This window comes from Melospiza melodia, unplaced genomic scaffold (genome assembly GCF_035770615.1).
Source record: "Melospiza melodia melodia isolate bMelMel2 unplaced genomic scaffold, bMelMel2.pri scaffold_35, whole genome shotgun sequence".
NCBI lineage: Eukaryota > Metazoa > Chordata > Aves > Passeriformes > Passerellidae > Melospiza > Melospiza melodia.
The window spans coordinates 625,481-641,219 of record NW_026948670.1 but is presented as its reverse complement, the minus strand read 5'-3'; the positions used below and the strand labels follow the sequence as shown (position 1 = coordinate 641,219).

At 39.7% G+C, this 15,739-nt stretch overlaps 1 protein-coding gene across 1 annotated transcript in view; it reads right to left on the bottom strand.

Moving 5' to 3' along the window:
• LOC134434348 (nicotinate-nucleotide pyrophosphorylase [carboxylating]-like) overlaps positions 1–15,739 on the bottom strand; it is a 35,178-nt gene extending 19,439 nt beyond the window's left edge. The window contains exon 1 of the mRNA XM_063183017.1: positions 15,639–15,739. Coding sequence (XP_063039087.1) covers positions 15,639–15,739 — 101 coding nt within the window. The remainder of the gene's footprint in view (positions 1–15,638) is intronic.

Below are 15,739 nucleotides of genomic sequence, written 5' to 3'. Positions count from 1 at the left end.
TTATTTTATTGTATTTTATTGTATTTTATTTTATCTTGTTTTATTTCATTTTATCTTATTTTATTTCATTTCATTAATTTTCATTTTTATTTTATTTTATTTTATCTTATTTCATTTCATTTCATTTTTATTTTATTTTATTTTATTTTATTTTATTTTATTTTATTTTATTTTATTTTATTTTATTTTATTTTATTCTGTCTTTCCCCAGCAAAACTCGATTTTATCTCTGGTTTTCTTCAGATTCCAAATTCCAAATTCCATCAGGGGCCAGAAATGCTCTGCAAACAAACCCAAAATGCTCTGCAAACAAACCCAAAAACAGATTTGGGTTTTATTTATTTTTATTTCATTTCATGTTTTAATCCATTTACATTATATTATATTATATTATATTATATTATATTATATTATATTATATTATATTATATTATATTATATTATATTATATTATATTATATTATATTACATTATTCTATATTACATTACATTGTATAGTATTATATTTTATTATTTTATATTTTATTTATTTTATTTTATTTTGTTTATTATTTATTTTTATTTCATTTTATGTTTTAATAATTTTTTATTTTATTTTATTGTATTTATTATTTATTTTATTGTATTTTATTTTATCTTATTTTATTTTATCTTATCTTATTTCATTTCATTTCATTTTTATTTTATTTTATTTCCTTTCATTCATTTTATTTTATTTTATTTTATTTCATTTCATTTCAATTTATTCTGTCCTTCCCCAGCAAAACTCGATTTTCTCTCTGGTTTTCTTCAGATTCCAAATTCCAAATTCCGTCCTGGGGCCAGAAATGCTCTGCAAACACAAAAACCCAACAAACAGATTTGGGTTTTATTTATTTTTATTTCATTTCATGTTTTAATCCATTTACATTATATTATACTATATTATATTATATTATATTATATTATATTATATTATATTATATTATATTATATTATATTATATTATATTATATTATATTATATTATATTATATTATATTATATTATATTACATTGTATAGTATTTTATTTTATTATTTTATATTTTATTTATTTTATTTTATTTTATTTTATTTATTATTTATTTTTATTTCATTTTATGTTTTAATACATTTTTATTTTATTTTCTTGTATTTATTATTTATTTTTTTTATTTTATTTTATCTTATTTTATTTTATTTTATCTTATCTTATTTCATTTCATTTTATTTAATTTTTATTTTGTTTTATTTTATCTTATTTCATTTCATTTCATTTTTATTTTATTTCATTTCATTTCATTTTAATTTAATTTAATTTTATTTCATTTTATCTTATTTTATTTCATTAATTTATTTTATTTTATGTTATTTTATTTATTTTATTTTATTTTATTTTATTTTATTTTATTTTATTTTATTTTATTTTATTTTATTTTATTTTATTTTATTTTGTCCTTCTCCAGCAAAACTTGATTTTATTTCTGGTTTTCTCCAGATTCCAAATTCCGAATTCCAAATTCCATCCTGGGGCCAGAAATGCTCTGCAAACACAAAAACCCAAAAACATATTTGGGCTCTGCAAACACAAACCCAACAAACAAATTGTGGTTTTTCAGGGCATTTATGGCCCCGAGCAAAGGGCAAACCCAGCCCAGGGAGGAGAGGTTTGGAGAAAATCAATCCAGCAATAAAATCAATCGATAAAATCAATCAATCGATACATTAAATCGAACAATAAAATCAATCCAAACAATAAAATCAATCCAGCAATAAAATCAATCAATCGATAAATTAAATCCAATAATACAATCAATCCAACAGTAAAATCAATCGAATAATAATTTAAATCAGTCGATAAATTGAATCGAACAATAAAATCAGTCCAAACAATAAAATCAATCGAACAATAAAATAGATGGAAATAAATAAATCAAACAATAAAATAAATCCATTAAATAAATCGAACAATAAAATAAATAAGTCCATAAATTACATCGAACAATAAAATCAATCCAACGATAAAATCAATCCGGCAATAAAATCAATCAAAATAAATGAATCAATCAATAAAATCAATCAATCGATAAATTAAATCGAACAATACAATGAATCCAAAAAATAAAATCAATCAATTAAATAAATCAAACAATAAAATATATAAATCAATAAATTAAATCAAACAATAAAATCAATCGAACAATAAAATAAATCCATTGATAAATGAAATCGAACAATAAAATCAATCCAATGATAAAATTAATTGAACTATAAAATCAATTGATCAATAAAATAAATCAATCGATAAAATCAATCAATTGATAAATTAAATTGAACAATAAAATCAATCCAACAATAAAATCAATCAAACAATAAAATCAATCGAGCAATAAAATCAATCGATAAATTGAATCAAACAATAAAATCAATCCAAACAATAAAGTCAATCGAACAATGAAATAAATGGAAATAAATAAATCAAACAATAAAAATAAATCCATTAAATAAATCAAACAATAAAATAAATAAGTCAATAAAATCAATTGAACAATACAATCAATCCAACAACAAAATAAATCCATTAAATAAATCAAACAATGAAATAAATCAATCAATAAATTAAATTGAACAATAAAATCAATCAAACAATAAAATAAATCAATCGATAAATTAAATCGAACAATACAATCAATCCAACAATAAAATCAATAGAACAATACAAGCAATAAAATAAATCAATCGATAAAATCAATCAATCGACAAATTAAATCAAACAGTAAAATCAGTCCAAACAATAAAATCAATTGATCAATAAAATAAGTGAAAATAAATAAATCAAACAATAAAATAAATCCATTAAATAAATCAAACAATAAAATAAAGAAGTCAATAAAATCAATTGAACAATACAATCAATCGAGCAATAAAATAAATCAATCTATAAAATCAAGGAATCGATAAATTAAATCAAACAATAAAATCAATCGAGCAATAAAATCAATAAAAATAAATAAATCAAACAGTAAAATAAATCAATTAAATAAATCAAACAATGAAAAAAATAAATCGATAAATTAAATTGAACAATAAAATAAATCCAAACAATGAAATAAATCAGTTAAATAAATCAAACAATGAAATAAATAAATCGATAAATTAAATTGAACAATTAAATCAATCCAAACAATAAAATCAATCGAACAATAAAATAAATGGAAATAAATAAATGAAACAATAAAATAAATCCATTAAATAAATCAAACAATGAAATAAATAAGTCAATAAATTAAATTGAGCAATAAAATCAATCCAAACAATAAAATCAATCGAACAATAAAATCAATCAAGCAATAAAATCAATTGAAATAAATAAATCAAACAATAAAATAAATTAAGTAAATAATTTGAACAATAAAATATGTCAATACATTAAATTGAAACATAAAATCAATCCAAACAATAAAATAATTAGAACAATAAAACAAATGGAAATAAATAAATCAAATAATAAAATAAATCATTAAAATAAATCAAACAATAAAATCAATCAATCAATCAATAAAATCAATCCATCAATCAAACCAATAAAATCAATCAATAAAATCAATCCATCAATCAAACCAATCAATCGATCAATAAAATCAATCCATCAATCAAACCAATCAATCAATCAATCAATAAAATCAATCCATCAATCAAACCAACCAATCAATTAGTAAAATCAATCCATCAATCAAACCAATCAATCAATCAATAAAATCAATCCATCAATCAAACCAACCAATCAATAAAATCAATCCATCAATCAAACCAATCAATCGATCAATAAAATCAATCCATCAATCAAACCAACCAATCAATCAGTAAAATCAATCCATCAATCAAACCAACCAATCAATCAATAAAATCAATCCATCAATCAAACCAATCAATCAATCAATAAAATCAATCCATCAATCAATCAATCAATCAATAAAATCAATCCATCAATCAAACCAATCAATCAATCAATAAAATCAATCCATCAATCAAACCAATCAATCGATCAATCAATCAATAAAATCAATCCATCAATCAAACCAACCAATCAATCAATAAAATCAATCCATCAATCAAACCAATCAATCAATCAATAAAATCAATCCATCAATCAATCAATCAATCAATAAAATCAATCCATCAATCAAACCAATCAATCAATCAATAAAATCAATCAATCAATCAAACCAATCAATCAATCAATCAATAAAATCAATCCATCAATCAAACCAACCAATCAATCAATAGAATCAATCCATCAATCAAACCAATCAATCAATCAATAAAATCAATCCATCAATCAAACCAACCAATCAATCAGTAAAATCAATCCATCAATCAAACCAATCAATCAATCAATAAAATCAATCCATCAATCAAACCAATCAATCAATCAATCAATAAAATCAATCCATCAATCAAACCAATCAATCAATCAATAAAATCACTCCAACAATCAAACCAACCAATCAATCAATAAAATCAATCCATCAGTCAAACCAATCAATCAATCAATAAAATCAATCCATCAATCAAACCAATCAATCAATCAATCAATAAAATCAATCCATCAGTCAAACCAATCAATCAATCAATAAAATCAATCCATCAATCAAACCAACCAATCAATCAATAAAATCAATCCATCAATCAAACCAATCAATCAATCAATCAATAAAATCAATCCATCAATCAAACCAACCAATCAATCAATAAAATCAATCCATCAGTCAAACCAATCAATCAATCAATAAAATCGATTCCTCGGCGGGGGCCGGGACACGCGATGGGCGGGGGGGGCACGGAGGGGACAAAAGGGGGAGGGGACAAAAGGGGGGCGGATAATGGGGGCCCCTCCCTGCCCCCCAGTCCCCCCCAGCCCTTTTGGACCCTCCCAGTCCATCCCAGTTCCTCCCAGTCCATCCCAGTTCCTCCCATTTCCCTCCCAGTCCATCCCAGTTCCCTCCCAGTTCCCTCCCAGTTCCCTCCCAGTCCCTCCCAGTTCCCTCCCAGTCCCTCCCAGTTCCCTCCCAGTCCATCCCAGTCCCTCCCAGTCCCTCCCAGTCCCTCCCAGTTCCCTCCCAGTCCCTCCCAGTCCATCCCAGTTCCCTCCCAGTCCATCCCAGTTCCCTCCTAGTCCATCCCAGTCCATCCCAGTTCCCTCCCAGTCCATCCCAGTTCCCTCCCAGTCCCTCCCAGTCCATCCCAGTTCCCTCCCAGTCCATCCCAGTTCCCTCCCAGTCCCCCCCAGTTTGTCCCAGTCCATCCCAGTCCCTCCCAGTCCCTCCCAGTTCCCCCCCAGTCCCTCCCAGTTCCCTCCCAGTTCCCTCCCAGTCCCTCCCAGTCCCTCCCAGTCCATCCCAGTCCCCCCCAGTTCCCTCCCAGTCCCTCCCAGTTCCTCCCAGTCCATCCCAGTTTGTCCCAGTCCATCCCAGTTCCCTCCCAGTCCCTCCCAGTTCATCCCAGTTCCCTCCCAGTCCATCCCAGTCCATTCCAGTTCCATCCCAGCACTCCCCTCCCGCCAAAAGGGGCGTGGCCAGAGCTGTCAATCAAAGCCGTTCATTGCCCCGCCCCTGGCTTGGCGTCAGGGTGGTGGCCAAGGGGTCACTGGGGGGGTCAGGGGGTCATTGGGGTCCATGAGGGGTCACTGGGGTGGCCAAGGGGTCACTGGGGTCACGGGGGTCACTGGGGTGGTCAGGGGGTCCGTGAGGGGTCACTGGGGGCTTCACTGGGGTCAGTGGCGTGGTCAGGGGGTCACTGGGGTCCATGAGGGGTCAGTGGCATGGTCAGGGGGGGCTCAGGAGGGTCCATGGGGGGCTCAGGAGGGTCCATGGGGGTCCATGAAGGTCACTGGGGTCACTGGGGTCCCTGAGGGGTCAGTGGGGTGGTCAGGGGGTCACTGGGGTCTGTGAGGGGTCCCTGAGGGGTCACTGGGGTGGTCAGTGGGGTCCATGAGGGGTCCATGGGTGGTCACTTGGGTCACTGGGGTCCCTGAGGGGTCACTGGGGGCTTCAAGGGGGTCCATGGGGTGCTCAAGGGGTCACTGGGGAGGCCAAAGGTTTCGTGACGAGTCCATGGGGTGGTCCCGGGGGTCCGTGGGGTGGCCAAGGGGTCCCGGGGGTCCCTGAGGGGTCCCGGGGGTCCGTGGGGCCCTCCAGGGGGTCCTGAGCACCCAGTGGGGTCAGGGGGGTCCATGGGGGGGTCCTCAAGGGGGTCCAGAGGGTCCATGGGGGGGGTCAGGGGGGTCCCTGAGGGTCCCGGGGTGGTCCCAGGTGGTCCATGAGGGGTCAGGAGGGTCCATGGGGGTCCATGAAGGCCCTGAGGGTCCTGGGGTGGTCCCAGGGGGGTCCATGGAGGGTGGGGGGCTCAGGAGGGTCCATGTTGGGGTCCTCAAGGGGGTCCTGAGGGTCCATGGGGGGCTCAGGAGGGTCCATGGGGTCAATGGGGTCCCTGGGGGTCAAAGGGAGTCCATGGGGGGGTCCATGGGGGGCTCAGGAAGGGTCAAGGAGGGTCCATGGGGGGGGTCCGTGAGGGTCCTGGGGGTCATTGAGGGGCTCAGGAGGGTCCATGGGGGGCTCAGGAGGGTCCATGAAGGTCCTGGGTGGTCCCTGAGGGTCCGTGAAGGTCCTGAGGGTCCATGGGGGGGTCAGGAGGGTCCAAGGGTGACCATGGGGGGTCCATGAGGGTCCATGGGGGTCCATGAAGGTCCTGGGGGTCATTGAAGGGGTCAGGGGGGTCCATGAGGGTCCATGGGGGGGGGTCCTGGGGGTCATAGAGGGCTCAGGAGGGTCCATGGGGGTACCATGAAGGTCCTGGGGGTCCCGGGGTGGTCCCTGAGGACCAGGGGGGTCCAAGGGTGGCCATGGGGGGGTCAGGGGGGTCCATGGGGGGGTCCCGGGGTGGTCCCTGAGGGTCCTGGGGTGGTCCCAGGTTATCCATAGGGGGGGGGTCAGGAGGGTCAGTGGGGTGGTCACTGGGGTCCGTGGGGTGGCCAAGGGGTCACTGGGGTCCCTGGGGTCAGTGGGGTCACTGGGGTCACTGGGGTCACTGGGGTCCGTGGGGTGGTCACTGGGGTCACTGGGGTCACTAGGGTCACTGGGGTGGTCAGTGGGGTCACTGGGGTCCATGAGGGGTCACTGAGGTGGTCAAGGGGTCAAGGGGGTGAGACAGAGTAAAGATCCATTCTGAATTAGGTGAAGTGTCTAAGAGAGGTGAAAAGTCTGTGAGGCCAAAGCTGAGGAAGAACTCGCATGCCGAGACAGCAAGGAGACAGAGAAAGAAAAACAGAAAAAACCACAAGGTCGATTTGCCCCCGACTTAGAAATTCCTTTGATAAAGAAGAACTGGTGCTAAATGTCACACGGAATGAATATGTATGAACTTATTGTGAAACTGTATGCATATGCATTTGGAAGGGGGATAAAAGAAGACCCGAGGTCTTCAGAAGCACGCATGCCTTGTTGGGGGACTTGCGTCCGGCGCGCATCGTAATAAAAGCATACCGGGCTTTACAACTTTTATAAAGTTGTGAGGTTTCTTCTTTTCTCCGCAAAACATTATGGCGAGCCAAGCCGGGAGTTCTCTGTCCCCGCAGGGGCAGGGGGGGATAGACGGACCTCCAAGGCGTGCCCTAGGATTTTTTCCTGGTGGGGCTCCGCTCATCTCAATTTGCCACCTGCGAGGACAGACAACGACCTGCTGGCCTGCGGAGGAAGATACGGTATGTACTGAGGGGCCCCCGGGGGAGGGAAAGGAGAGCAAGGGAGTAAACCACCCAGAGACGTCTGGGTTCAGCTGATAGAGCAGCTGTATTAGAGACAGGATTCATCGTTCTGATAGAGCAGACCGCTAGTGGCTCTGGGGGTGAGCCGGGTGAACCCGTGTATGTGTGTGTTGGGGGTTCATAGTTCTGATAGAGCAGAACCGCTAGAGGCTCTAGGGGTGAGCCGGGTGAACCCGTGTATGCGTGTTGGGGGTTCATAGTTCTGATAGAGCAGAACTGTTGAGCCCGTGTGTGTTTTGTTTGTGTGTGTGTGTGATGTCCGGACACTGTGTTGCTGTATGGTTAATGTGTGCATTGTGTGGTTGGTGAGCTGTGTTTCTAATCGTGCAAGTGTATAAGTGTATGGTGTATAAAAGGAATAAATCTACAGTGTGGGGGGGTCAGTACTACCCGTGTTTGAAGCAGCCGAGAGAGGCCTGAGGCGCCGGCTGCAGCAGGCTGCGGGGGCAGGGAGAGAAGTGCCCCGCAGGGAAGTGAGTAGAAGAATGTCAGTGATGGTATTTATCGTGTTGAAATGTAGTGATTTGTGTAGATTTGGTACATTTTAACCGTGAGTATGAGCTCAGAGAGTTCCTTTGCCTTGGATGTTTGATTTTGATCTCTAGACTGTATGCTGTTATTTTGATTGTGTCCAAGAAAATTGATTTGAGTAAATGCTGAATTATGGTATGCTATGTTGTGTTGAGAAAAGCGAGCACTTTGAGAGATATGCCCTTTCCCAGTGGTTTTGTGTGGTGATTTTCTTCCGCTGCATTGTGGTAATTTGATTCTCAGATTGTATAGTAGTGTTTGTAGAGATTTTAAGATTTTGTTGCAACAAGAGTAGCATTTTACATAGGAGAACTATAGTACGGTGATTTATGCTTAACTACGATAGAGTTAAAGGAATTCTAAGAATTCCCCCTTCACAGCAATTCAAGCCTTGGCTCTAGTGAATTTGAGATAAAGGGGGGGTGCGGGTGCGAGTGTTTGTGTCTGTGGGCATATCAGAGTTTCGGCTGTGACTAGCACAGTCTTTTTGCAAAGCAGTAAAACAAGTGTAAGTAGACACAGGGCTTAATTAGATTGTGCAAGAAGAGAACTAGAAAAGACTGATATTTTCTTTGATCAGAATATAGTGTCTATATCACGTTTTTGATTAGCATGCTGTGTGAGGCGACAGTGGCTGTCCCCTGGGCACAGGGACAGCTCTGGCTGCCCCGTCTCCCCAGGGAACACGAGAATGGCCTGTGAGCAAAAGCTGGATGTGCAGGTATTATTGCAGTGCGGTGTTTATGGGAAACACTGGTTTTGCTGTTCTAATAAGTGTCAGGGCACATGTAAATTAGAGGTTTCTGGTCAAGCGGATTCAGAACCTAAGGTCTTAGAGCTTGTGTGTGGGAACCACATCTGATACCTGCCACCTGGAGCTGTGTATAGGAGGAAAGTTGAGAAACTACTGTGAAGGTCTGTAAAAAGGTTTGAGTAGAAGCGAGATAGGGCAAGGAGAAATAAATAATGAGAACTGACCAGAGCAAAGAAGTTCCTAAATTAGCCCCTTTTGGGAGGGGCTCACTGGGAGAAGGCTGCCAGTAGGAGCAGCTCAGAAAATAAAAAGATTTATAATACTTCATTGCTGTTAGTACTGTTTTAAAATAGGAAGATAAATGGGATAGAGTTTTGTATGCTGAAATGTCTTTGTGTTTTAAGAAATCACCCAGAATGGCAAAGAGACTGTAAGATCAGACCACCCTCTGGTCTTAGCCCTTGAAAAAGGAAAACAAGGCAAAGAGAAAGCAATTCAAACATGTTGTTCAGCATGCAGCATAAGATAGCAACGTATGAAATCAAGCAAAGATTATCATGCTGAAATGCAAAGCAATCACAGTTCACAAAATGAGTACATATGATTTGCTAAAGGCTCCTCCCAAGGTAAGGGAGGAAGGGTAAAGATGACCTCCCCAAAAGGGAAGAATTTTTGTTGACACAAGGGCCATATATTCAGTTTTAAATAAAGCTTTAGTACCTGTGGAGAATGTTTATGTTGCAGTGTGGGGAAAAACTGAACAACTGGCCAGTCTGAGAAGGCATACTTGTGCAAACCTTTAAAGTAACATGTGTACTATGTGTACCTAAAAGCTTTTGTACAATTCGCTCAATTTGCTAAACATTCTCAAATGAGAAAGGTTACTCTGGAAGCAAATGACATAAAGATGTTAGGCTTAACATTAACAGACACTGAAATTAAGAAAGACATTAGTAAAGAGATATTAGAATAAGTAAATAAATGTTTTCAAGAGTATGGGCCTCTGCTGTACCAGGGAGACTGAAAGATGCTCCCCCATGAGCATCAAGCTTAAGGAAAGAACACAACTAGTGAGAACTGAGTAGTACCCTCAAAAGCAAGATAAGGAAGGAATCAGCCCAATAACTGATAGTACTTGATTAAGGGCTGTCAATAAGATAACACAGAATTTATACCCTGTGGTAGCAAATCCATATACCTTACTGACTTGTTTCGCACCTGAGCTAACCTGGTTCACTGTTTTAGGCCTAAGAGATGCCTTCTTTTGCCTCCCTATCCACAAAGCCAGCCAGAAAATTTTTGCATTCAAACTCAAGCTCACATAGTCCATGTGCCTGAAGGCTTCAAGATTCCCCACTCCAATTAGAGAACAGCTTGCAAAGACCCAGAGTCCCGAGAAGCTCCACAAGAGGAAAGGAGGCTGTTGCAGTACGTGGACGATCTTCTAGTAGCCACTCGGATGAGGGAAGCGAGAGAAGCCTGGACGGTAAGCCTTTTGAATTTCCTAGGACTCCAAGGATGCAGAGTCTCAAAGAAAAGGCACAGGTAGTGAAACAGAAAGTAATCTACCTAGAGTAAGAAGTGAGTGCAGAGCAGTAGACTTTAAAGAAAGAGAGGAGACTGCTGATCTCACAGAGAAAGAAGAGACAATCCAGCTGCTAGAAGGAGTTCAGCTACCTGAAAAGGCATATTAAAGCACACTAGAGAGTGAGCTTAAAATTAGAAGAAAGAAATGAGCTAGCAGATAGAGAGGCAAAGAAAGCAGCAAAGGGTGAAGTACAGATTTTCCTCGAAAGTAAGCCATAATACAATAATACTAACCAAAAGAGATGTACAACTGCAAAAGGTGAGCTACCATTGAAAGAGAGCTAGTAATCCCTTCCCATTTTCATGGTTACTAGTGAAGGAAGGGCACTAGAAAACACACTAGAGCCTAACTACTTAAAAGCCTTTTATAGAGTGTGGCTCCTTTCTCAAAATGACCAAAGCTGCGAGTGATACAGAGTGCATTAAATTGAAGTGTTGACTTTGAAGCAGTAATTTCCACAAGCTTTCTAGAACACACATCTGATTGAAACAATCGTTGTATCGTTGTCAGGAATTTATATGCCACTATCAATCAGGTAAGCCGACAATGAGATCCTTGCCTCCAGACTAACCCCAAAATACCCCCCGGCCAAAACTCGGTCAGACTGGGAGAGGCCATGAGCCTGTACAGCAGTGGCAAATTAACTTTTCAGAACTCCCAAGGAAAGAGGGGGGATATCAGTATTTATTGGTATTGATAGATACATTTCCAGGGTGGCGAGAAACATTCCCCACCAGAACTGTCAAAGCTCAAGAGGTGACCAGATTATTTTTACAAGAAATAATACCACGCTTCAGAGTTCCAGCCACGATATCCTCAGATAAAGAATCACATTTCATTTCCAAAATAGTGCAACAGATTAGTAGCCATCTGAGCACAGATTAGGAACTTCACACCCATACCACCCCCAATCAAGTGACCAGGTGGAGAGAATGAATAAGACTGAGGCAAGAAGTTAATCTACCCTAGCCCAAGCTCTTCCACTAGCAATATTTCAAATTCAAACTAAACCTTGAGCTAAAGGAATGCTAGGTCCTTTTAGAATGCCTTATAGAAGACCATATAGAATACAAAGAGAATGTCCAGAATGTCCACCTACATGGTGGCATTAAGCAAGCAGCTCAGAGTAATTGAGAAACATGTGGCTGGAACTCAGAGCAGGGAGTTAGATAGCCTGGGGATGATGTATATGTTAAGTCTCTTACAGAGAAGACTTCAGAACCACAGTGAGACAGACCACTGTGAGTACTTCTCACCACCTTCACTGCAATCAAAATCAAGGAGCAGAATGCCTGGATCCATCACTCTCGGGTGAAGAAGGCCCAGAAACCCCTTAAGGAGTGACGCCAAGAGACAATGAACTGAGATTAAAACTTACTCGGGCAAAATGAGTATATTGCAGTCAAGAGTAGCTCATATTTTAGTTTGTAGAATTGTATTGTGTGTAATCATAACTGAAGTTTCAGAACTTGAGAGTACCTCTGTTCAAAGTAATGCTAAATGGCCTTGGTCCTGGGCATTTAATTAGTATACTAGATCCATAAGAAAACCTTCTGAGATAAAAGATTTAAACATATCTACTGTAGTAATCCACGAAAATCAGATATGTGAGGAGCAAGAATGGCAAGAACAAAAACTGTAGACTCTTCAAAGAATCAGAAGAGAAGAAATCAAAGTAAGGTGCCAAGTCATCAATAGAGTAGCTTATGAGAGACCAGATGTAATTAGTGTCTGAACCTCCCCTAGTGTATATGAACACCAAGAAGTCTGTGATAACCTAAGTGAATCAGACTGTTGGTGTAATTTCACCTTGATACAGCCTGTAGAAGTGACCTGCCTTTGAGCTCGAATTAATATCAGACTTTCATTTGAATTCAAAGTAGACACTGTACTTTTTACCACAGCAAGGCCTTATACACTCCATACTAGTTCAGACTCTACCCAAACTCCAAACTTGAACCTAACGTAGTAAAGAATGTGACTGAACAACACCTATTATTCAATCCAGAATAGTCTCTCAAATGTGTAAAGTTAATAATGCAAATTAACATCTCAAAAATCCAACCAGCCTGCTCCTCCTTCCTAAAAACTTCCTTTGAGAGCTAGACAACATAGTTACAAAAACAAGCATATCTCAAGAGCAGAACAAGAAAAGAAAGAGCCAGCTCTCCTGGTGCCTAAAACCAAGAACACCAAGAAATCAGTTTCCTTAAGTCATTTTCCAAGCCAGTTAGCTGAACACTCAGGCAATGACTAGTAAAAGGTGCTGAACTGCAAGTGGTAAATTAACCCAAGCAAAGAAAGTGATTTTCTTTATTTATAGCTATCCCTTTTCCTACTGAGATTTAGATCAGTGATTGTCCCAGTCTGAGGCAGTTGGATTCTGCTTAAAAGAAGTAGAGAGAGACCCCCCCTCAGAGCTCAGCAGCAGGCTGTAAGATTTGGAGCATCACTTTTGTGCTGAGTGTTTCAAGTAGCAGAAACCTGATCCCAGTTTCTTCTGAGGCACTGCAATGAATTTAGGCTCTTCTCTCAGATTTCCCCTTCATTATTTACTTGAAGCTTAGACCTTAAGCTAAGAGCAAGGTGAGTGAAGTTTTGTAGACCAAGAGAGACATTCCTGCTTGCCACACATCTGAGAAATCAGGTACTTTAGAAGGAGAAAGAGATTCCTGAAGTCTCTACATTTCAGAACAAACATCTGCCTCAAATATGACCTAAACCTCTGTCAGATACACTTGTGAAGTGTGTCTGAATTTGCAGTGTGAGCCCAGCACATCCCTCTGGCAAGGAGGGATAGTCATAAACAGAAAGCAGTTCCTGTTCCCCATAACAAACATCTAACTGGCATATTAGAGACAAGATTAAGAGTTTTAAATAGAATTGATTCAGAAATACTGGTGAATAAACTAGCTACTGCAGCAAGTAGCCTAACAAAATTGAAGCAGCCTTTATAGTAATCTCTATTAGCATTAAGAACTAGCCAGTGACAGATTTCAAAAGTACTGCCAAAGTAAAGAAGTATGAAAAAGCCAGAGACCAAGACCACAAGTTAATAGTAGAAGCACTAAGTATAGTACAAGATAATGTGTCTTTAGCTTTCAGTTGTATACAAGCACAGTTATAGATACAAGCAACAGCAGCTCTGATCATATGAGAAAGAGGTGAAAGTAATTTTCCAGCTAAAATTCAAGAAATTGTGTGAGATAATGCAACTGATGTTTAAAAGAAGTTTCAAACCTAGCAGACTATAGTGAATTTCACCTATGATCCTGTTTCTAATGTAACAACTGCCTTTGTGCTTACCATACATAATGTCACTGTTTATGTTATCCATCCCATCGTTGCTCTAAGGTTAAACCATGAAAAACAATACTCTATCCTTCAGAACATAGAGTGTGAGCACAAAAGATGAATGAGAAGTGGCAGACAGTAAACTTAGAATCCTGCACTGCTAGAGAACAGATAGGATTCATTTGTGAAAGCAATACTATTAATGCTCAAGGTGTGTGTTTGAACACTGAGCAGAGTATTTGTCACTTCGAAATTCATCCAGTCACTGACCAGAAAACTGTGCTCGTATATACTAGAAAAGGATGTATGCTTGAGAACTGCTTGTGCTGCTGTACAAATTGATAGCAATGATGTTATTCTGTCTAGTAGAAACCATTCTAGTCTCTGTATATGTAATTTTGTTAAGATTATTAGATGTGATCTTTAAGTAGTCACCAACTGCAAATGGAATCTTTAATAAGTTGTACCACCCCATTGTAGTTTTACTACTATTAATTAGAGTAAGCTTAAGATTATCTATTATATTGTTAATTTAGAACTAGAGAATACTACAACAAATAGCTGTACTAACATCTTTGTCAAAAGCACATAGTGAAGCACTAAAAGACACTTACTGTTGTGAAAGTTTTCATTAAGTAAAAGAATTTACTTATTTCCTAGGAAAGGGGGGAATGAGACAGAGTAAAGATCCATTCTGAATTAAGTGAAGTGTCTAAGAGAGGTGAAAAGTCTGTGAGGCCAAAGCTGAAGGAAGAACTCGCATGCCGAGACAGCAAGGAGACAGAGAAAGAAAAACAGAAAAGACCACAAAGTCGATTTGCCCCCGACTTAGAAATTCCTTTGATAAAGAAGAACTGGTGCTAAATGTCACACGGAATGAATATGTATGAACTTATTGTGACACTGTATACATATGCATTTAGAAGAGAGATAAAAGAAGACCCGAGGTCTTCAGAAATACGCATGCCTTGTTGGGAGACTTGCGTCCCACGCATCGTAATAAAAGCATACCAAGCTTTACAACTTTTACAAAGTTGTGAAGTTTCTTCTTTTCTCCGCAAAACATTCCCATGCCCGGGGGGTGGCAACGAGTGGAGGATCCCACATGGGGCTTCCCAGAGCTCCCGTTCCAGTGCTCCCAGTACACCCAGGAGCTCCCCTTTACCCTCCCCCCCACCCCAGTGCCAGAGAGCAGTGGGGGCGTTGTCACTCTTAGTGAACCCGAAACGCAGCTTTTGATGAAACCGGGGGGTTTTTTAGCTCAGTTCTTCCTGGTCAGCTCGGGAATGAACAAGGAGGGTCCTGGTCAGGTTGTAGAGCAGATTGTTGTGGGATTCGCAGGATTTTTGGGGCTCCCTCAGTCTCTTGGGAGTCACTTCACAGCACCACCGCAAACAGCGCCCCCTGCCGGTACCCAGGGAAACCGCACTCCCTGTTTCCATGGCAACATACACCCCTTTCTCATAGCAACAGCATCCCATCTCCATGGCAACCGTCCCCCGTTCTCATGTCAGGGGCCCCCTGTCCCCATGGCCTCAGCCCCCTAATCCCATGGCAACAACACCCTTCTGTTCCCATGACAACAGTCCCCTCCCATTCCCATGCCTACACCTCCCCATTCCTACGGTAACATCCCCCAGGCCCATGGCACCTGTAGCCCCCGTTCCCATGCCCACAGCACATGCGCCGCACTCTCCCCGCCTCTCCGTCTCTCTGACTACATTTCCCATCACCCCCTGCGGCCCGCGGCAT